Genomic DNA, 22,033 nt, shown 5'->3' with positions numbered 1-22,033 from the left:
CGGGCGGCGGCTGGGCGGCCCAGGGGCTGCCGCGGGACTCGGGGCGCAGCCGAGCGGCTGCAGGGGTGGGGCGAGCCGGACGCGCCCCGGGGCCCGGGCGCCGCGGGTTCGAGGCCGGGCCCGGCGCGGGAGGCCGCGCCGCCCCGGGGGAGCTGCCCGGCGGTGAGTTTGCCCCGCAGCCGAAAGAAGGCGGGAGCCGGCGGGGGCCCTCGGAACCCCCTGGCGAGCCGGGCCCGGAGTCCCCGGGGAGCGGCTGCTTCCTGGGGCGCCTTCCCGGACGCCCCCGCCGAACGGCAGCGGTTCCGGGCCCCCGGCGGCAGGCGCCTCCGGGTGACCCCCGGCGGGGCCCTGCGAGCCGCGGCAGCCGACCCCGGGGCCTCGAGCGGGGAGGAAGGGGCTTCCCCGAGGCGCGGGGCCGGCGGCCGGAGGAGCGCGAGCGCGGCGGAGCGGAGCCGGGCCTCCCCGGCGCGGGGCAGGGCAGCGCCGCGTCTGCGGACGGACTCCGGGACCCTCGGGCGCGGGGGCCTGGGCGACCTGCCCCGCGGGGCGCGCGGCCGCGGAGTGGCCTGCCGGGGACCCCCCCGCAGAGGGGCCGGCCCGGGGCGGGGAGATGAACGGCTTCAGCACGGAGGAGGACAGCCGCGAAGGGCCCCCCGCCGCCCCCGCCGCCGCCCCGGGCTACGGCCAGAGCTGCTGCCTCATCGAGGACGGCGAGCGCTGCGTCCGGCCCGCGGGCAACGCCTCCTTCAGCAAGAGGGTCCAGAAGAGCATCTCGCAGAAGAAACTCAAGCTGGACATCGACAAGAGCGTGAGTCCGCCCCCGCCCCCGCCCCCGCCGGGCCCCCGCCGGGCCCCCGCGCGCCGCCCCCCTCGGCCGCCGTCCCCGGCTGCGGGCCGGACCCCCGGGGCCCTCCCCGCCCTGGGCCTCGCCGCCCTTTATCTGCAAACTGGGGAGTTGCACTCGGGATTTCAAAGGCCGCTTCAGCTCTGGCAGGCTCGGACTGGGATCCTGCCCAAATCCGGGAGGCTGGGGTCCGGGGGGGGGCGGGGGGCGGCGGTGTTCCGAGGACCTTTCCTGCCTGGGAAGGTCTGACGGCAGTTGAGGGCTTGCGGTATTGGTTTTGATACTGGGGCAGGGAGACCTGGGTTAATCCTGTTGGCCCACGAAGCTGCAAGTGTTGGGGAGGGGCGATGAAGGGACCCGGCTCTTCAACTGCTCTCTCCTCGGAACCCTGTGATCGCTTCAGAAAAGGAAAGGGGGCAGTTACTTCCCCCCACCCCACCGCCTCAAGCCACCGCCTCGGCTTCTGCAGAGGGTCACCGAGCTCGCTGCTTGCTGCTTCGCATGCAGCTGCGGGGAAATGGGATTTTCAAGGATGTGGCGGAAATAAGGCCAAGACCAGGTCTTGGGAGGTGGCTGTCTGCAGTCCAAGTGACCAGGAGGAAGAAAATCCATTTTCTTACGGGTAGCTTCTTTAGAAAGGCAGTTGGAGAAGGGGCGTTACATTTGAATAGAATCGCCCTGTGTTTTGTGCCTAATTATAGGAAAACTTTTCCTGTGTGATTTCACCACTTCTAGTTAACAATTCTAAAGATGTGCCTATTGTCAACCAATTAAGAACTTTTTAGTTTGACATCTGTTGCTGCAAGCCTTAAGTGGCTGCCTTGTGATTAGGAATTGGAAATGAGTTAAGGGTGCCTTTAATATTCAGGTAGACCAGCTAAGAGCTCAGGTGGTTAATATCCAGTCTCCTTTAGGACCAAAATTCCACTGTTGGGGAAAATTAGAGATTGCTTGTTAAACTGAAAGGACACACACTTTTCTGCTTCGGATCTTAGAGTGGACACTGAGGCCTAGAGATAAGAAGTGACCAGGCCAAAGTCACACAGTGACTAAGAGGCTGGTTAATTTCTTAAACCCATTATCTGACTTTCTTCTGAACACTATGCATAAGCTTTGATTAGGTCTAAATAAATAAAAAATCTTACTGCCTCTTCTTTCAGGCTCTTCCCTCCCATTCCCCTCCTCCCCCGCCTTTCTTTTAAGGTAACAATCAATATATTTGCCACTCTTGAAAGATGCTGTTTTTTTAAAAGGCCGGGGGAGGGGGGGGTTGTCAGTTAATGGCTTTCTTACTACAAATCTGTACCAATGAGTGAATGAAAGGAATTCAGAGAGCAAACAACTGGCTAGACACTAAGGAGGTCCAGATTAGGACATGTGTTGAAGTGAAATGCCTAATTCTAAGACAGCAGTGAATTTATCCTCTTGGAAACACTGCCTACCTTTTGTGTAGGTGGTTGGGAGCCTTTACTTGAACAGCTTATAATATTTTCCAGTCCTTAAAAAAAAAAGAAAGAAAGAAAAAGAAATTTCCAGTTCTTTTAAATTCTTGGATGCCATGACATCTGAACAACTGTGCTGCCACTCGGGGTCCATTTACCCAGTGACCCCACTGGAAAACCTGTGTTGAGCTATGTTGGTGGTTTCACACACAATGTCTAGGAGAGAGGCCGCATGAATGTGGCACTAGAGTTCCCCAAAAGTAATGTTTCTGGAGGAGTAGTGTTTCAAGGTGGAATCACTCACAATTTGTTTCAAGGTGGTGGTATAAAATCATTATTTCTGAAGGGGGATTCTACTTCGTTCTCACAGGCTTGGGCAGGAATTCAATTCTAAGTAACTGCCGTGTCACAAGAATTTTAGCTGTTGCAGAAAGTGAAACAGAAAAGAAAAACACTGGGGCTTTTGCCACCACCCTCGTTCCTCCACCCCTAGCCCCCAAAGGCCACTGAGCTCTGAAATTTCTGAAAATCAGTACGTACTTGAAAATCATTAAGGAGAAATAATGACTATTTATCTTGTAAAAGGGCCTAGCAGAAAACCTTTTAAAATAATAGCACCAGAAATCCAACTCAGGCAAACTCATTTCATGTAGACATTGGCAGTGCTCTATGAGTTATTAATATATAACATGCAATCAAGCATTCCTCCAATTGACATATTTCTGCTTTATTCTGGAGAAAAATGGAAGTTGAGAATAGTATAAAGAAAATGTTGTGGTAGGAAAGGACATGCACAAGGGGTCAGAAGGCGTGGGTGACCTTGGCCAAGCTCACAACCCCATCTGTGTGGCTTCTGTTTATCTCTGTAGAAAATGAGATTGGGGCCAGTGGGGTTACACTGGTGATTCTAAGTTCTCTTCCATCCAGAATTCCATTATTCTAGTGTCCTGACCTAAAACCTCCTGGCCACAGCTTCAGGAAGCCCCCTCCGCTGTCTGTTCTACCAAGCATGCCACTGTGAATTTGAGGAGCTGCTTAATCTCCGGGCTTACATGTGGAACTGGCTAACGTGAGGGCCAGCTTCCCATCAGGAACAGAGAGTATGGTGTGCGTGTGCTTTCTTCCCTGCCAAAAGCATGTCCGGCGGTCTATACATCAACTAGGCGGGATTCATTGGGACGGTGACACAAGCTGTGTCTGAAAGTCCTGTGGCAGAGTTGACACTGGCAAAGCTACTTGACTCTGTAGCCATACGTAAGGGCAGCTTTTGCTGGCCTAAGCTGCTTTTGGACGGCAGGGGCTGCCTGTCCTGGTGCAAGTGCACTTAGAGAATACCTGCTGTCTGCAAGATACAGTCACAGTAGCAGCTTAAAAGTGCTCAGGACTCACCAATCCAACCACATGAAAGTGGTGATTCATCTGACTAAAAAGCAAGTTTCATTATTTTCTCCATGAGAAGGCCTGAATTAATTGATGCTGGCTTCCTATCAGCTTATTTTTGTCTGTATAAATTTATAAGGAATAAATTCAAATTCAGAAGTCTCTCTAGAACATTTGTGTAGCATCTGTTCCAGTGTCAACAACCCCAAGTCATTTACACAGGGCTTCGTTTTGGTTAGGGTTCCGAGTGGCTCCTCCAGCCACCCCTAGTACTTACATTCTTAAATAAAAACATGTTCATCTCTCAGCTGCTGTTGCTGCCTTCACTTACTGTTATGCCTCTAGCCTGCATTAGAAAATCAGCAGTAGCATCCAACTTCTTTCATGTGGCTTCTGGGAGAATAAGAGTTTCTGCCTCCCTTTCCACTTCTCTTTGTGGGCCAGATGTGTGGTGATGCAAGAAGTATAATTCTGATACACAGAAATGAAGTTGTTTAGAGAGATGTCATCCTACAGTAGTAGCTGTTGTCAGTGGAAAAATCTGAAGTCCTGTCTACCATTACCACAGTCCCTTCTTTCCTCCTTCCTGGGACAGTGCCTTCCAGCCCATTGTAAATTCATAACTCCTACAGGTCACATCACTCCTTGCTTCAAAGGCCTTGGGGTACTCGGTTTTGTCTGAAAGAAAATCTGCGCTGTTCTCATACCCGAAGCCCCAAATCTCCTAGTGCTCATATATGGGCAGTTAGCTCCACCTCACCGACACCGTCTACCCTGGGCTGTCTCCGTCATGCCTTCTTGTCATCTCTATTTGAAACTAAGTCTTGGCCCTCTTCCCATCTGGAATGCTTCCTATCTACCTATAAATCCTCCTTTTCAGTCAGGAACCTCTACACTGACTATCCCAGCCATCTCTCCCTTGGCTGAGCCCCTACCACTTGTTGTCCCTAGCCTTTAAGGGGGTACTTAGATTATAAGTTCCTCCTGCCCAGTGTGTGATGATAGTGTTTGTATCCCTTTGTGGGCTTCTTGGTCTACACTCAACAGGAAACTTCTGGAAATCAGGGCCTACATGTTGTTCTTCCTTGTTTCTTCAATGCCTTGCAAAGGAGAGAAGCCCCGAAGTTCAAATGTTACCTGTTCCCATAGAATTGGCAAGCCTCACTCTAATTTGCTTCCCATCAGGTAAGGCACCTGTATATCTGCGACTTCCACAAAAATTTCATCCAGAGTGTACGAAATAAAAGGAAGAGGAAGACAAGTGACGATGGTGGAGATTCTCCTGAGCACGACACTGACATTCCTGAGGTAAAAGTCAAAAAAGTCCCCTGGCAAAAGCTGGAAGAGTGGATTCTAATGTGATTGTTACCTCTGACCTGGTCCACTTTGTGTATTAAGAAGTAATTTTGAGTCCTCTTTGTTTTGCTGTGGTTTATCTGAAAAGTGAATCATAGAATCATGGTAACATCGAATCTGAGAGCTGAAAACTTAGAAATCAGCTGGCCTCACTGCCCCATTGTTTTACAGACAGGCACAAAGGCCCAAGGTCACACAAACAGTTCCGGGCCTGTGGTCCAGTGCCCTTCCCACTAGGCCAGACTGCCTTTCTGCAGGAAGCCCCTGATGCATTCTTAACTATAACCACAATGTCAAGATGCTTAAAACTTTTTTTTTTTTTTTTTCTGTTTCGAGTTGGAGACTAATTGGGGTTGGGGGAAGTTACTTACCCTCTGTTTTCTGGTCTGCAAAATGAAGGTGTACATTGTCAATTCACACCAGCTCTTCTCCTTGATCCAGACTTGTTCCCAAGGAGCCATTCCAAAGTCAGTTATAAGGGCCCAGGGTTTCTCAGCCCTGGCACTGTTGATATTTGGGGCCAGGGAAGTCTTTGTTGTGGGGACTGTCCTGTGCATTGTTGGATGTAAGCAGCATCCCTGGATTCTACCCTTTAGATTCCAGTCACCACAGTAGTGACAATAAAAAAAAAAATGCCCCCAGACATTAGCAGATGTTCTTGGGGTAGGGGAGCAAAACCACTCCTTGCTGAGAAACGTTGCACTGGATGATGAGACCTAGGCTTCTTAAACCTTCAAGGGGCTAGTACCTATTGAGCAAGGCTACAGGAAAGAGTATTGCATTTTTTCGAAGTTTTCACTTAAGACTCAGAAGAAAACCTGTTTGTAATGTACATTGAATATTTGACACATGAATATTTCATAAGGCAACCGCCTGTTAGCACTCAGAGTGGAAACGACTGCGTAGGAATAGAAAGAGTAGGCGGGCCTTTGTCTGCAGATGTGGAGAAACCCTTTGAAAATATGGTCCTTTCCCTCTGCCCCTCCCTGTGTCCCTTTTTCCAGTATTGGTTTACAGTATTTTTCTATTGCCTTCAGCATTAGTATTATTATTTCATAAAGAAATGAATGTATTCAATTTCAGTGCTTTTTACCAAAAAAAGTGGGGGGAGGGTTTGAGGAATGTTTTGAAAAGAATGAAGGACTTTGGTCCCTCATATTGATCATTCATTTTGTTTTTAAGTGCTCTCCACCTGCCTGAAGCAAGAACATCTCTTTTAGAGGCAGGTAAAAGCAGCCCAACTTTCTGGGCCTTCAATACTTCGTGACTGTGCAGCTTTCCTCTCTTCCTGTGTTAGAAAACAAGGGGGGGTCCTTTCCCTCTGTTATCTGGTCATCTGCAGAAACCCCGACCTAACCTGCTGATTGGTTCACTTGCTACAGTAGCTTTTGAGTTTTCTCCGGAGAGTTGTTCAGGTTTCCAATACCTGAAGGCCGAGCATAGGGAAGAACCCTGAGAACATCAGTACTTCCCTCTGCCCTTCATCCCACCCCTCCTCCGTCTATCCACTACTAAGCTCTGGCCCATCCTCCTCCAGGCCGCCTGTGTGGGGTGATCTTTGCTCCCCATGCTTGGTGTCCCTGGCTAGTATCACCAGCCTCTGAAGCTCAACTCATTTCTGATCAGTGCTACAGCATCGTCGCCTCCACCCTCACCCCCCAACAGCCTCCCCTCTAAACCGCCACTTGATCCACTTTCCTGGAACATCACCCCCTACCACCTGTGGTCACTCCTTCCACTTTTCAAGACCTGTTACCCTCCAGTCTCACCGTTTAAACCTATCGCGATTGCCTATGACCTCTGAGTCTGTCTCTTCATCTCCTGGCTTTCTGTGCTCATGGTCTTCTCTCTCATCCCCTAGTCTGGCCCTGTTCTCTCTGTCTCTCTAAACCCTGCTCTCCTGCTCTCCTTAGCTTAAGCTTCACCACCTCCAGGAGCCTCCCGGAACCACCCCTCCCCAGCCAGAATTCTTTTTCCATTGTTTTTTGTTTTTGTTTTTTGTCCTCCCAGCCAGTTCTCAGTCCTCAGTGGATCATTTCTAAGACATCTCTGTAGTCTTCTTCAACCCCTATCCCTCCTAGTATAGTGCTGGGCACATAGTGCGTTCTGGGTGAGTCGTGACTAGTCAGATGATAGATAATGCATTTCTCTTCTTCTCTCTAGGTTGATCTGTTCCAGCTGCAGGTGAACACTCTACGGCGTTATAAACGACACTACAAATTGCAGACCAGACCAGGCTTCAATAAGGCCCAGTTAGCAGAAGTAGGTAGACAAATTGCACTGTAAAAAGCAATAGCCAGCTTTATGCTTCTGATGGTGACCTTAGTTTTCCCTACTGTGACGTGTGTCTGTAATACCCTCTGTAGCTCAGAAGCAACTTCCTGTTCCCTCTCTTATATAGTCTAGAGTCCCACAGCTTTAGACCTGGAAAGGCCCTATTTCTGTAAAATAAACCATGGCACCTAGAGAAGAAAGGACTTGCTTAAAATCACACAGCAAATTAGTAGCAGAATTGAACCTGGAATCTCTGGACGCCTGATTCTAAGTCCTGAGTGTTGCGCATGTGTTTGAATCCTGTTTTGTAAGACTATATAGATATGGTCCTTCCTGCCCATTGGGTGTGTCAGATTAATTACCCCAAAACCTTTGCTCATGTTCTGTGGGAGCTACTCTTTTTTAGTTTTCCCTTTGATTATTTCTTCTCTGATACTGGCAATGGCAGTAAGTATTATAATGAATAGAACCCAAGAAATTTTTCTCCTACCTGAGCTCTTAATACAATTTGGAGGCGGGAGAAATACTCTATTGGCTCTTGTTTGAATATACTGACAGCCTAGCTTGATACTTCTGTCCTGTTGGCATTTGTGCAGGCTCCGTCTTATCCCTCTTCTTAATGTGCTTTTCTGCCTGTTGTAGAAAATCTGGAAAATGGAAAAAAGAAAAATACAATGCTACCATCCAGAGGTAACCACTCTAGAGTGCTAGTTCTCTCTCATTATCTGTCCCAGCCCCCACAGTACATTCAGAAATTTCCTGAAAGGTTGACAGCCCCATCGGTTTTCTTTTTTTTTTTTTTTTAGGAGTTTCTTGCTGATCCATCATTTTTCTTAAACTTCCTTCATCAGCATCTAGATAAAACATAGATAGGGGTGCACAGCTCTTTCCTGCTTTAATGTAACATTACCCACTTGCCAGCATTCACCCTGATGAAAGGGACCGGATGAGGTAGGGCAAAAAGAGACCTGCATTCTCAGGACTTGTAAAATAAAGCCAAGCGTCAGGAGTATATAGTAAATGATGACTTATTCTTCAAATGTGATGTGTCTTTTTTTTTTTTTAAGATTTTATTTATTTATTCATGAGAGACACAGAGGGAGACAGAGAGAGGCAGAGACACAGGCAGAGGGAGAAGCAGACCCCATGCAGGGAGCCTGACATGGGACTCGATCCCGGGTCTCTAGGATCACACCCTGGGCTGAAGGCAGCGCTAAACCGCTGAGCCACCCAGGCTGCCCTGTGATGTGTCTTTCAAGAGGCAGTATGTACTATTTTAGATGAACTCTTGGGCCAAACACTTACATCTGTCCAATTGGCCATTCATTTGACACAATTTTAAAAAGACCTTTTTCTGCCCAGTTCCAGGGCCCGCGAGCTGGTGATGGTAGCCACTGACCAAGCAGAGAGCAGTCCCTACCTGTCCTCCATGGGGATGACCTTGAGATTATGCCGTGATAGACAGTTGGCAGCCACTGAAATAGAACTGCATCTTGGGAATGTTGTGGGCTCAAGTGCTGCTTTTGGAGGCCTGGAAATCAAATCACCCAACCCCTTGGGAAAGAAGGGCATTTTGAGTTCCACAGCACTGCAGGAAGTTCTGCAGTGATCATAATTCCCCTCTCTAGCTCTGGAAGCAAATTGCACTCCCTCCTTTGCATAGTTCAGAATTTGTGGCCCTGACTTAGGCATGCTTTAACTGACTTTGGTTTCTTTCCCCCACATAGACTGTCAGCCGACACTTCAGGAACATACCTGTGAATGAAAAAGAGACGCTTGCCTACTTCATCTACATGGTGAAGAGTAACAAGAGTAGACTGGACCAGAAATCGGAGGGTGGCAAACAGCTTGAGTGACGATGAAGCACATCAAGGAATGAAGTGTAATGCTGAACACACAGGTGACATCTGCTACGTTTAAGCCCATTAAGACTGTTAAATTTTATTGTAAATAAAAAAGTTTGAATGATGAATACTGTAAATCTTTTTGGTCAGGAGAATTATATTCTCATGATGCAGCATGTGTATACAAAGACTTTCCTTTAAGGCAACTACCAGACTGAAAAAAGATCACGAAGAGATTTAAAAACTATGTATTGCAGCATTCAACAAAGCATTAAGTCAATTCTACTGGAAATGTGGGATAGAAAATATTTTGATACTCACCTTGTAAAACCACTCTGCCTTGTGTGAGATGTAGCCCTGGAATAGCAGTGGGGTGCAGCTAACTGCAGGAGCCTGAGTAGACACAAGTCTGCTAGGAACAGACAAGCCCTGCTTTGTTGTAAACTTTGTCGTTGATCAGCAAATGAGTTTGACAGCAGTCCCCTTCACTGGCCCTGTGCCTGGCACACAGTAGGCACACACTCAGTATTTGTTGGCTAATTGCACTGGCCCTGTACCATCTGCTTCACACCTCTAGTTAATGAGCCCTCTGCCATTTCTGTTGCTCACCACTTAATTTCTAGAGTGTGGAGGAAACCCTGATGCATCAACAGGTTTCTCATCAGAAGAGGATTTGAGGGCAGTTGCATATACCAAGCTATGTTCGTAAAGGTTCCAGAAACACTGGTACAGGGACCCTCACAGGAGATGCAGCCCTTTGCACATCACTCTGGGCTTTACTTTGGTGGGGAGAGTTAGGAATTGTGACTTTAGTCACCCTCCCAGGCCATAAATGCTTTGACAAATGGAGATACTTAGTTATTTGGGACTCATGTTTTCAGAAATACTAATCCTTAGTTCACAACCACCAAGAAAGCTGCCAAGGATCATGTGATTCCTGCTCAGAAGTCCAGTTCTGGGATAAAAAGTCTGACTGGCCTTTACTGCCTGGGCTTGGGGTCAACAGCAAGTCATGGGTTTGAGTAACAATGGTCAGTGCTATCTGATATTCATTTTTGTGATCAATTTGCCTCCCTTTTAAGGGGGAAAGATTGCTGAAACAAATTTTTAAAAATATGAATAATTACCTGATTTTTTTTTAATGTTCAGAAACTCAGATTCCTTTATCTATGTCAGAGCCAAAGTCTCCTTTGAAAACAAAGCTTTATATCCAAAAATATGCTTTTGCAAAAGTTTCTAATCAGTGTGGTAGGGGACAAAGGTTGTGAATAGGGGGTGGGAGAAAAGAGAAGAAAAGGACTTGGATTCTAATTTCTGACCATCTTGACATGTATTGTGGTCAAAAGTATCATTTTCTTACTCAGTTTTAATTGTGAGTGCTTTTTCTTAAGCCTTAAATTATAAAAGGAGCCGTGGATGGCCTGACCCGGCAGAGAGTTTAAGTGTCTCAAATGGCTCACTCTGAGCATCAGCACAGAGAAGTCAGAACAAAACCCCTACTAAGCTCACTGCCTGAAGGCTCAGTCCTGTGGGGCAGAGAACCGTGCCGACTGGGGACAGGCCACCCCTCTCACTAAAATGCAGTGTGTTCCATTGCAGCAAAGTGTTCACCAGTGTTCAAAATGCATGTCTAGCAGATTGCAGCCTTTTAAAATATGTATACATGAATGTACATAGAACATACTCTAGATTAAGACAGGATCTTATTTTAATACACCCAGCTATGGATAGCACATCAAGGTGCCCATGAAGTGTTTTTAGCCATTTCAAGTTGAGTCTGTAGAGATTGGTTGAAGGATGTTGATGTGCAGACATCAAGAAGGCTCTAAGGTATGTTGCTTACAAAGATTCTTCTCCTGAGAGACTTAGAAAGTCTTGAAGGCACCAAGCCCCACTTTGTCAAGGGGAATGTTTTCTCATCAGTTTGGTGGGGGTAGGGGGGGCTCAGATGATGGCGACAGGTTAAAGCATTGGTAGTCTGCTCTCTGGAAATGTCCACCTCTTACTAAGAAAATGTATCTTTCTGATGTTTAAGCGAGAACTGCCGATGTGTAGGTCATGTCACTATTTCTTTAACAGCAAATTTGTTTCCCAGTGGAGAGAGACAGCAGTATATTTTTGTACAGGAAGCTGTGGTGTTAGGATCCATCTGTTCACGTGTGTCTGTAAATACTTTTGTTCCAATGTGAAGCCTGGGGAAACGTTCACCTTCAGCCAGATGCTGTGCACACTTGAGTCCCCTGCCACCTTTCCTCAAAAGAGAGATACTTTTAGAAAATGGAGGTTGTGGGTATGTTTTCAACCTTTGAAAACATGTCAGAGAGAAAAGACAAAACTATGTGAACTTAATGATTTTCTTGTGTGCGGAGATCTGTTCTTTCATCAAACCACTAAGCCACTTGCCTTAGCCTCTTCTGCGATTTCCCATGGCTTAACCTGTGGGCAGAAGACTTCTGCCGGTTAGTAATGGCTGGGCCCTCTGAAGCAGTGGAGTCTGGGGAAAGCAGTGTTCATCTTGGCTGCCTACATTTTTATACACCTGCCAAGGACTCTTTGCGCTTCTCTCCACCTGTAATGTTGCAACATTGCCTTCTCTCCTCTTGGTGCTCCTGGGCAAAACTGGAATATGAAATCCAGAGCTGACATTGTCTTCTTAAAGAGGACGGTTCCTGCCTCGGTCCAGCCTGGTATGACTCTCTCATATGCCCTGCAGGTTGTCACATGGAAATGTCAGTATCCTGCCACTCGTGTTACTTCGATTTAGGGTTTTAAAAAAACAAATGGACAGACTTCTTATTTCAACAAACAAACTCTTAGGTTGGCAACAGCATGCGAAAAAGCTCATAGCCGAATCCCATGGAAGACTGAAACCAAAGGCTTCGAGATTGGCATCGTAAAATGACAAGGAATTTCACTTATGTGTTAGAGCCGCCAAGTTGTCCAATGTTCCTGTCACAGCTAAATAGTCACTGCTTGCCTTCCAGAGAACAGATATTAATAATTGTTTGCAGCTGGAATGTTGCATCTAACCTCGGCATTTCAGCTGCTTGTTTTGTGGGAACTTTGTGGCTAATATCCCACAGGACAGCTGCCTGGTGGAAGGGAGAAAGTAGGAGAGGGGACTTCCTCAGGGGGACCTTGTCTGTTGAAATAGGCTGTCCAGACCGTGGGTCCTAGAGAAGTTGCTTCATGGAAGTCACCTGAAGGCTCTCAGTTGTTATAATGGTGAGATCCCAAAGTTGGGAAAGGGTCTTTAAGTCATCAGTCCAGTCTCCCCACAGGTGCTGACATCTGCCTACAACTGTCCCACCCAGGGTTTGAGCAGTCTGGGCTTAAACACCTCTGAGGACAGGGAACTCACTACCTCCTGGGAAGCCTGCTCTATCTCTATAAACCTCTGGCTTTTCTGTGTTCTCTGTCACTTCCATCTTAATCTCTGCCCAGTGGGGGCCATATGGAACGGGTTGTTCATCTTGGCCAAGGACCTAATTGCTGGCACTGTACCAGGGCAGAGCAGTTGTCTTTTGGAAAGGAGCAGCTAGCAGTTAGATACTTTGGTGCCCTGACTGTCCTTCCCCCTCAGCACAGGTCCTTTTAGTTCCCTGTTGAAGGAGGTTGCAGAAACCTCATCAGCCTAGTTCTCCTCCCATGTTCTTGCTGAAGCAGTTTTAGGGGGTGGGGTGATGGGGAGGAGATGCTGTCATCCTGATAAAAAATAATAACCTAAGAAGGAATGGGGCACTAATTTCATGCCTGCCCCACAAAAACTGATGCTCACATCACTTAGGAAAAGTTTTAGCTAGAAGATTGTAAAATATTGCTCTGTGTGGAGTTTAAAGGTTTCGTGGCTTCTGAGGGCTTATACCTTAAGATTTCTGCAAGTACTTCCCACATTGTTTTTATCGAGAAAATAAAGCTTAGGACCTTGGAGGAGAGGCATACCACAGGCCTCTGTGTCTGAGTAGACATATATGTTCAAGCTAGAAAGTCCTGTGAGGTTGCTCTTGCCCCATCACTCATTTTAAAGACAGGAGACTAAAATTCAGAATTTGTCTGAGTCACGTGGCACTGTCTGGATTAACCTCTGGTCCTCCTGACCTATCCAGAGCTCTTCTCACTCTGACAGGCACATGTATGGAATCCTGTCTAAAGCAAGCTGCCTGCAGATTCTTGAGACCTTGCCACTGAGCACAGAGGTTCCTGAGGCCATCCTGGCTCCCAGGGGCTGTGAACCCACCTGCTGAACTCCAGGCTGTGTGAAATGATTAGGAAAGGAGTCCACTGAGTTTCACCAAATGAACATGAGGGGAGAACAGAACTAGTTTATGATTTAAGACCAGGGTTCTAAAGTCCTGGCAGGAATCGTAGTGTTGTCCTAGAATCTCAATTCTCACAAGATGGGCTTGCTCTGAGATCTGTTGGTCAGACTTCTGCCTTTCAGGTGGTGTTTTGGGGTTGTGTCACTCAGCTGGCCCCCACGCAGACAGACACAGCTCTGAGGCCCTGTGATTCATGGCCTCCCAGTCCCTGTTACTGGGCTAGAAGGACAAGTAAGCCCAAGGCCATGGCCTGGGAAGCATGGTGCTTTGGGTGCCTTTTTATTCCCTTCACTTTTTACAGACTGTTTCCAAGTTCAAGGTTAGGAAGGGTAAAGTTGATCCAGCGTTTTGTGGTGGAGTCTAGTCTGGGGCAAGGTGGGACCTCTTCTTAAGGTAGAAATGTCTACAATCAGTTATTTCATCTGGCTTGCATCCTAAACCACGGACCCTTCGGTTTTTCTCACTCAATGAACACATGTTCGCCAGTAACGGAAGGTTGTACGGGACCCCGGTTTCACGTGTCTGCTATCCGTTATGCCCATCAGAATGTTTTTGGGGTGTGGATTTGTTTTCCATTTTGTAACTGCCTTATCAAAAAGCAAGTGCCCTTCCATTCCAGGCCTCCTCATACTGTATTGTTTCCTGCCAAATTCGGGGGATCATTTGTATTTTAATTTTGTAATCTATGGCTCTGTACTGTTGAAAGGCTCTCAATCCTGTGGGGTCTCCTTAGTATGTATGTGATTTTTCATGTTTGCAATATCACACAGATGGGACGGCCCGACTTTCGCTCTTAATAAATGATCTGAATGAGTAACGAGATACACATTCTCTTTTTCTCCTTGAACGGCCGGCCACATGGAATTCAGATGCTTTCTCTTCTGTATTTGGCCCCTGGCTGTGTAGTACAGTCATTGGTGACAGCGGTCTTTCCTCCGGGCTCTCAGGACTAGCTCCCACATTCCCCCTTCCAATCCTAGGGCACATCAAGTAAGTTCAAATCACAGAAGTTGACTCCTGCCCTCCCACTCACTCCTACTGAACGAGACGATGAATCTGATGGCCAGAGGCTGGAGCCTGAATGCCACATAGCATCCTAGATACCCTGAGCAAAAAGCTTTCCTCTGGCTCTGCAATTATCCATCTATAAAGTGAGAAGCCTCCACTGGCTGGAGGACTGCAAGCCACAATCCCTGCAGGGGGCCACTGGAGAACTAGGGTCCCTCCTGAGGGCAGCCGCTACTCAGCCCCAGCCTATTGTTGCCTTGTGGGGATGCTAGCCCTGAGTGGCCACTTCTCGAAATTTCACAAGAGGAGCTGGCAGTCTAGACCTTTATACAAATATCCCAGTGTTTAAACGGCTCAAAAACATCCTTCACGGACTGTGGACTGGTGTGTCTTCACCTACGGTAGAGGCTTGCTATTTAGAGTCGGTTCATCATCTGAATGCTTGTTAGAAATGCAGACTCTGCCCCCCTTGCCTGCCAGCTGCCTACTGAATCAGGTCTGTGTTTTAGCGAAGTCCGCAGGCCAGTCACTACATGCTCACGATGGGACTACCTGACTGCGTTTTACTGGTGGAGGTCCCTGAGGCTGCATGGATGAAGCCCCTTGCCCAGCCACGCCTCAGACTGGGGTCTTTCATCTCACATGTGTCGTTAGTGACCCTTCAGCACAGTTCTGTCCTCAGCAGAGTGGAAGGGAAGAAATGCAATAAATGTTTGTCTTCATCTTATTAGTTAACTAGAAGGAATGGATGCTAGCTCTAAAATTTTAAGTGGCATTGAAATTGCCAGTGCAGTTCCTCTCCTCGCCACTCCACCCATAGTCCACTTCCTCCTGTGGAGGGTGACTTCTCAGGAGGCATTTTTGGAGGCAAAGAGGATGGGGAGTCTTGGGTATCCCTCGGAGCCCACAGGGTTGGTGATGGATTGCTGCTGAAGGATGCAGTCATTTAGATGACCCCTGAGGTGATTTCCTTCAGGAAGCGAAGTTGTAATTTTCATACCATGTTGTCTCTCCGTGTGAGTGTACCATAGTTCCCTCCATCCCTCCACCTGCTGCCCTCCATTTCTTCCACAGAGAAGGGGCTGCCCCCTGTCCTCTAACCCCCCATACACAGAACCTCAAAGAGGTGCTTTGTCCCCAGACTTCCCCCACACTGGCTGACCTCTGCTAGAGTCGGTCTCCTGTGAGGATCCAGAGACTTGGGTTATGATGGGAGATGAACCCACATCTTTACAGAAGTTTCACCAGTAACCTGACACCCCTTTTACTTTTTTTTTTTTTTTTTAAGATTTATTTATTCATGAGAGACACACAGAGAGAGGCAGAGACATAGGCAGAGGGAGAAGCCGGCTCCTTACAGGGAGCCTGATGTGGGACTCAGTCCCAGGATCCCAGGATCATGCCCTAAGCCGAAGGCAGACACTCAACCGCTGAGCCACCCAGGTGCGTGACACCCCTTTCTCAAAATAGACCTTTAGAATAATACCAAATCATCCGAAGTACAGTGTTTTTGACAGTGTGGCACTCGCCACCTCCCACCCGCATCAGAATCCCCTGAGAATGCTGTGTACGATGCCATTCCTGGGCCTCCATCCCAGATTCTCAGAACAAAAAGCTCAGGGGCCTAATTCCAAGAATGTGAATTTTTTAAATTTCCCCAAGTAAGACTTAAGCTCAATAAAGTTAAGAAGAATCTGGTCCAGAGGTTTCCCAGTCCAGCAGCTTTAGCCTCATCGGGACTACTTGCTCAGAGTTCCCAGTGAGACCTAGTTAATGAGAATCTCCTCAATCTTCCTGGGGTCCAGGAAACTGTTTTTACAAAATCTCCCAGAGCATTTGTATGCACATCCAGGTTTTTAGGAACCACTGAATTCAACCCTCCAAGGCCCAGGGACAGAAAGTAGCTGTGTTCCACCTGGAACAGCTCCGAAGTGTCAGAGCCTGAGCAAATATGGTGACATGCACAGCCACAGAGGCTCTTTTAGGAGGAATCATTGCCATGGATAGTCTTCAGTCTGGATAAAACCAGAATGAAAATGGCCCACAGCTCTAGCACTCTGCCCAGCATGTAGGACAACACTATAAATGTCTGCAGTTGAATCTTCCATGAACTTAACAGTCTTTTAGTTTATAAGGATCTTTCCTGTCTAGAAACAATAATATTAGCTGCCAAGTGCAGCGTGCACACCAGACAACATGCTACTAGTTTTACATGCATTGATTCATTTAATCTCATTACAATTATATAAAATAGGGACTGTTGTTAACTCCAGTTTATAGAGGTATAAATGCAGGCATAGAGAGGAGGAACTTTCCTGAGTAAAAAAGCTAGAGACACTCTTTGGATTGGACCCAAGGGTCATCTGGTCCTTAGGGATATGTCAACCTCACTGTCAGAGAACTCAGGCATGCCACACTTTGAAGCAGGAGAGCCACGGTCAGCCCTGACCCAAAGTGGATTTACTAAGTGGATTTACTAAACTTTAATGAGGGATTCCTAGAAGTCACTAAGACTCTAGTTAGGAAATTTAATAGGGTTTAATGGAGGTTAACAAGGTACATCCAACTTTCCAGCCAGGTTTTAACTTACCAGAGCTGAGCGGAGATTAACAGGCCCAGGAGGTGTAAAGGCACCTGTGTGATTTAATGGGGTTAATGAAACTGTCAGAGGTTGGCTGAGAGGGACAGAGCCAGAACACACCACTGCTAACAACTCAATCTGGTTGTGGTCAAGAGACATTAAACAGCTGAAGCCTGCCCTGTCCTGCTCTGGGCACCACAGAGGTAGCAAGTAAAAGAAGGCCACAACCAACAGGCCAGCTGTGGTTACTCCTGGTTGGTGGGACTTGGGGTTTTGTTTCTCCTTTGTGCCTGTTTGGTATCTAAATCGTTTATAATGGGTGTGAACATTTTCACCAAATCTATAAGATTGCAAAGCAATGTTTTAAGTGCCCTCAAAGCCCTTCTCCACATATATAGTGTTTAGGTTACATATTCCTCAAACCTGTAGAAAATTGGTAAAAACAACAAGAATACTACAATCTTAAATTGGGTAACACTTCACTTGAAAAGGGCTCTCACCCGTCGTCTCCGTGGGTTTTGTCACACACTACAAAATAGCCATATACAAGGTCACACTGGGCAGTGGGAGAGCCAAAGCAAATCCTCTCTTCTGCCTCCCAGATTGGCACAGTGTCTTCACTGAGCTCTTAACTCTGTGACAGGCCCAACATTTAAGCACTTTACATGCTTTATGACCATAGGAGCTGAGAACTATTTTATAGACAGGTTTAGAAAGGTGAAACAGTCAGACACCTGGGTGGCTCAGTGGCTGAGCGTCTGCCTCTGGCTCAGGTGGGATTGAATCCCACATCAGGCTCCCCGCAGGGAGCCTGCTTCTCCCTTTGCCTATGTCTCTGCCTGTCACTCTGATCGCTCATGAAAAAAATAAATAATCTTAAAAAAAGAAAAAGAAAATGGCTTGTCTAAGGCCATCAATAAGTGGGGGGGACGAGAATCAGACACAGGGCTATCTGACCCCGAAGCCCAATGTGCCCTGCTGCTCACTCACCCAATAAGCTACTATCTCATGGGAGCATTGTTCCCAACAGTGAAGAAGTGGAAACAATCTATGTGTCAAATAAAAGGGAACCAGTTTTAAAAGTATTATAAATATGTCTACATGTAAAATAATATAAAAGGACATTCATAGCAGTTTAGAAATGCTAGAAAACTATACTACATAGGTATATATGTATACATGTTATATGAACATGAATATATATGTGGATATGTGGACTTGCATATTGTGTATCTACATACTATATGTGTATATGAACAAGTATGTGCAAATATATACACACACATACACACACATCTTTATCTGCAACTAAGGCCATATCTGTAGGCATATCAAAACATCTATTTACCAGCTCCATGTATAGCCGTACTGTATCCGTATCTATATGAATCAGAGTAAAAGGGAAAGAGGAAGGAAAAAGCTTTCTGAAAAACCAAGAGAGCTTCCTGGAAGAAGAGGATCCTAAACAGACCCTTAAAAAAAAAAAAAAATCAGAAGGTTTCACAGGAGCCAAGGATGAGGGGAAGTCCAGTCAGGAGCAAAAGCCTTAGATGCCAGAGAAAGGAGCATGCATGGACTTTGGAGTCACTAAAACTGCTATTAATAAAAAACAAAACAAAACAACACCAGGGCACCAGGGTGGCTCAACTGGTTAAGCATCTACCTTCCGCTCAGCTCATGATTCCGGGGGCGTGGGATCAAGCCCCATATCAGGCTCCCTACTCAGCAGAGAACCTGCTTCTCCCTCTCCTCTGCTGCGCCCCCACACACACACCACTCGTGCTTTCTCACTGAGAAAATAATATAAAATAATAAAAATAAAAAACCACACCAAGCAATGGAATATGGCCAAAAAAAGTTTGAGTGTGCTGTGTGCCAGGTGTCTGAAGGAATCTGGAAAGGACTCTGTCCTCCAGGAGCTGGGAATTTCAGAGGAATTCGTTCTCAGACATGGACCGGAAGTAATCCTTCCACTGCTGAAATCCTCAGGTGTGCGAGGCAGCCTCAGCGCCCTGCACCAGCCCTCCTGATGAAGGAGCTGTGTGTAAAGGGCTCGTGCTGTCTTGGAGAAGCCAGTGAGGCTCAGCAAATGGAATGGGCTTAATTAAGCTAAAGCAGCTAATGAGAGAGACTTCCTGAAGGTTCATGACTACGAGGAAGATGCAACTGTGTGAAGGGACCAGCAGCAGCGGGAGGACCCCAGTGCCCGATCAGAACCCCCTGAGGATCCTGCTTAGGGGATGGGGAATGCAGGAGTGGACCAGGCTTCAGGGGGAAGCAGTGCCATCAGCGGGGCAGGGGTCTGACTCAGCCATGTCAACAAGCAACTGCCTGAAGGTGAAACTGTACCTAATGAAGCTTATGAACCTCAAAGAATGAGGAAGGAGCTACTGACAAAACCCCAGCCTGTCTAATGGGGTTTATCTCGACTAGACCAAGCTGGACTTCACTGAGCCAATTTAGACAGTTGCAAAGAGGCTCCACCATCTTCAACAGTAAGGATGTTTATTTCTGGTCGCTAATATCATTTTCAAATGTATACTATTTATGTTTCTAGTATATTTCTGAACTATGAAAAAGCGGTCAGGATGCCCTACCTGCAGAAACTGTAGCTATTATTTGTTAAACACCTACTCAGTGCTAGACACTGTGCTAGGGTCGTAAGCCTCACACAAATCTGCAGAGAAGCTATCATCATCCCTATTTTTCCAGTGGGGAAACTGAGACTCAGAGAAGTTAGACAGCTTTCCTAGAGTCTTATGGTGAGCTGGAATTTGAACCCATGTCAGTCGGACTCCTCTATGCACCATGCAGCCCCGACTACAGAGAGAAGTCGAATACTAGCATCGTGGTGGACATGGAGGGGCAGGAAAGCTCTTGGAAGAACTCAGGATCCCAGCAGTTTTGAGGGGGGTTAGTGCAGGGGAAACGCCCTCTGCATTCCATCAGCCCAGCGCAGGAGTGACAGAAGGAGCTTGAGTTACCAAGAGAAGATTGTTTGGTTCCACGGCTCCTATCCAAAGAAAGGGAACAAAATGGGTGATGCATTTTAGACTTTACACAGACTTTACACAGTAGGGAAACACAGACCCCTGCTCCAAGGTGACTTTAGGGCAGACGGCCTCAGAGATCTTGGATTGCAAAACCCCAACATCCCTCAGGAGTTAGCCTCATGCCCAGGACTCCATCTCTGGTACTGGGTGGGTTCCCTCTCTGCTCCCCGGAGCTGCCAAAGGAAGTCAGAAAAAGTGTGCCCTGGGCTCTGGGGCCACTGGCCACCCCAGTCTGGAGTCCTTAACAGGTTTCTCCACACTGAACAGAGAGGAGGCTGTATGGCCACCAGGTGGCGCCCTCCCCCAGTGGCAGCCCCCCTCCCCCCTCCTCCCTCCTCCCCCCACCCCCAGAGGGGAAGGCTCAGGGGTATTTTCTCATGGGTGCTGTGTTTGGTGACTGCTTGGATTCCCACAGTAGTAAAATCCTAACAGCCAAGGCAGAAGGGGAGTGAGATCTCTAGCCTTACCCCCTCGTTCTACTGATGACAATGAGGTCCAGTGGGGACAAGGAAATGCCCGAGGTCACACGGCAGGCTAAAACCCCTTCTCTTGACCACTGACTGGGTCTGGTGCTTTTCCTGCACACTAAGACACCTCCCACACCCCACCAATGGGCTACCAGAATACTACCCTGAGCCAAGAGCCATATCTCAGGGGGGTGGGGGAAGCTATGTTCCTTTCCCCTTCCCTGCCATTCCCTGTTGCTTCCAGATCAGGCCCTGCAGCCCAGCCCCAACTACAACAGAGGCACTAAGGATAGCTCATGATTACCACTGCCTACCCTGGCTCAGCCTGAGAGCTTTCCAATCATCGTCTAATCATTACTGGACCATCACATCTCTGTGACCCACTCTGCTTTCCCATTTACAGAAGAGGGCTCTGGAGCTCAGAGAGGTGAAGAGATCTGTCCAAGACCACTCAGCTTATCCAACCAGCTCATCTGGTTTTGAGTACAGGCCTGGGGGTCAGTTCCAACCTCCCTGTTGACCTTGGCCTTATCTTTTGTGCTATAGTCTCTATCTCAAAACACTTTGAAAGACTTTTTCCCTTTTTAGCCTGACAAGAGTTCTGTGGATTGAGGAAAGGCATCATAGCCCATCTTAAAGATTAGAAAACTGGGACCCAAGATGAATGGCCCAAGGTCACTTGACTCATGGTAGGCTTGGATCTGGAACCCAGGGCTTTACTCACTGTGTGGAATACTCCAAAGGACCCTCCACACCTCACTGCCCAACTACAGCCCTGCTAATGTCTCCCAAACTCATGGAACTCAACAGCTCAAATTGCAGGTTCGGGAGACAGAAGAGTTGGGTCTGCATGCCAGCCCTTAGTTATGTGACTGTGAATAAGTTACCTACCCTTCATGGTTGTTAGGTAATTGAGCCCATAGATGTTGCATGCTGCTGCCTGGTACAGAGTAAGTGCTCAGTAAATGGTGGCTATTTATAGATATAATTAATTAAAGCACTGTGTTTAATATTCCTGCTACATGAGCCTTAAGATGTGCATTGTCCAATATGGTAGCCATTAGCCAAGTATGGTTATTGAATACTTGAAATGTGGTCCAAACTGAGAGGTGCTCTAAGTCTAAAACACACTCCTGAACTTGAAGCTGTAATATGGAAAAAGGAATGTAAAATATCTCATTAATGATCTTTATATTGCCCACAGGTTGAAATTACAGGTTAGACATACTGAATCAAATAAATACATTATGTACATAAGTAATTAATAAAATATATTGTTAAATTTAATTTCACCTGTTTCTCTTTACTTTTTTAACGCGACTCCTAAAAAAATTGTTATTACATACATGGCTTGCATTTGTGGCTTCTACAAATGCTATACTTCTACTATATACTGCTGCCTTACTTTCAGAAACTCCACTACTGCAGCCCACCTGCCCTGGTTTACCTGAATGATGTGGAATAT

The 22,033-nt window shown here is 47.2% G+C and overlaps 1 protein-coding gene across 2 annotated transcripts; it reads left to right on the top strand.

The window, feature by feature from the left end:
- Positions 1-595: 595 nt before the first annotated feature.
- On the top strand, positions 596-14,281 carry SAP30L (SAP30 like). Of its 2 annotated transcripts, XM_038534952.1 has the most exons (5): positions 596-808; positions 4,852-4,974; positions 7,186-7,284; positions 7,939-7,986; positions 9,024-14,281. In XM_038534952.1, the coding sequence occupies exons 1-5, from the start codon at positions 611-613 to the stop codon at positions 9,150-9,152; spliced, it is 597 nt and encodes a 198-aa protein (XP_038390880.1). In that variant the 5' UTR covers positions 596-610; the 3' UTR covers positions 9,153-14,281. The 2 variants fall into 2 exon arrangements, with proteins under 2 accessions (XP_038390880.1, XP_038390881.1); XM_038534953.1 differs by lacking the exon at positions 7,939-7,986.
- Positions 14,282-22,033: the final 7,752 nt, after the last annotated feature.

Source organism: Canis lupus, chromosome 4 (genome assembly GCF_011100685.1).
Source record: "Canis lupus familiaris isolate Mischka breed German Shepherd chromosome 4, alternate assembly UU_Cfam_GSD_1.0, whole genome shotgun sequence".
In the NCBI taxonomy this organism is placed as follows: domain Eukaryota; kingdom Metazoa; phylum Chordata; class Mammalia; order Carnivora; family Canidae; genus Canis; species Canis lupus.
This window is presented reverse-complemented; position numbering and strand designations above follow the sequence as displayed.

Excerpts from the sequence above, each read along its gene's own strand:
- SAP30L (XM_038534952.1), top strand. The coding sequence starts at position 611 with ATGAACGGCTTCAGCACGGAGGAGGACAGCCGCGAAGGGCCCCCCGCC. Across the intron at positions 4,975-7,185 it reads ACGACACTGACATTCCTGAG|GTTGATCTGTTCCAGCTGCA; the intron begins GTAAAAGTCAAA and ends TCTTCTCTCTAG. Across the intron at positions 7,987-9,023 it reads TACAATGCTACCATCCAGAG|ACTGTCAGCCGACACTTCAG; the intron begins GTAACCACTCTA and ends TCCCCCACATAG.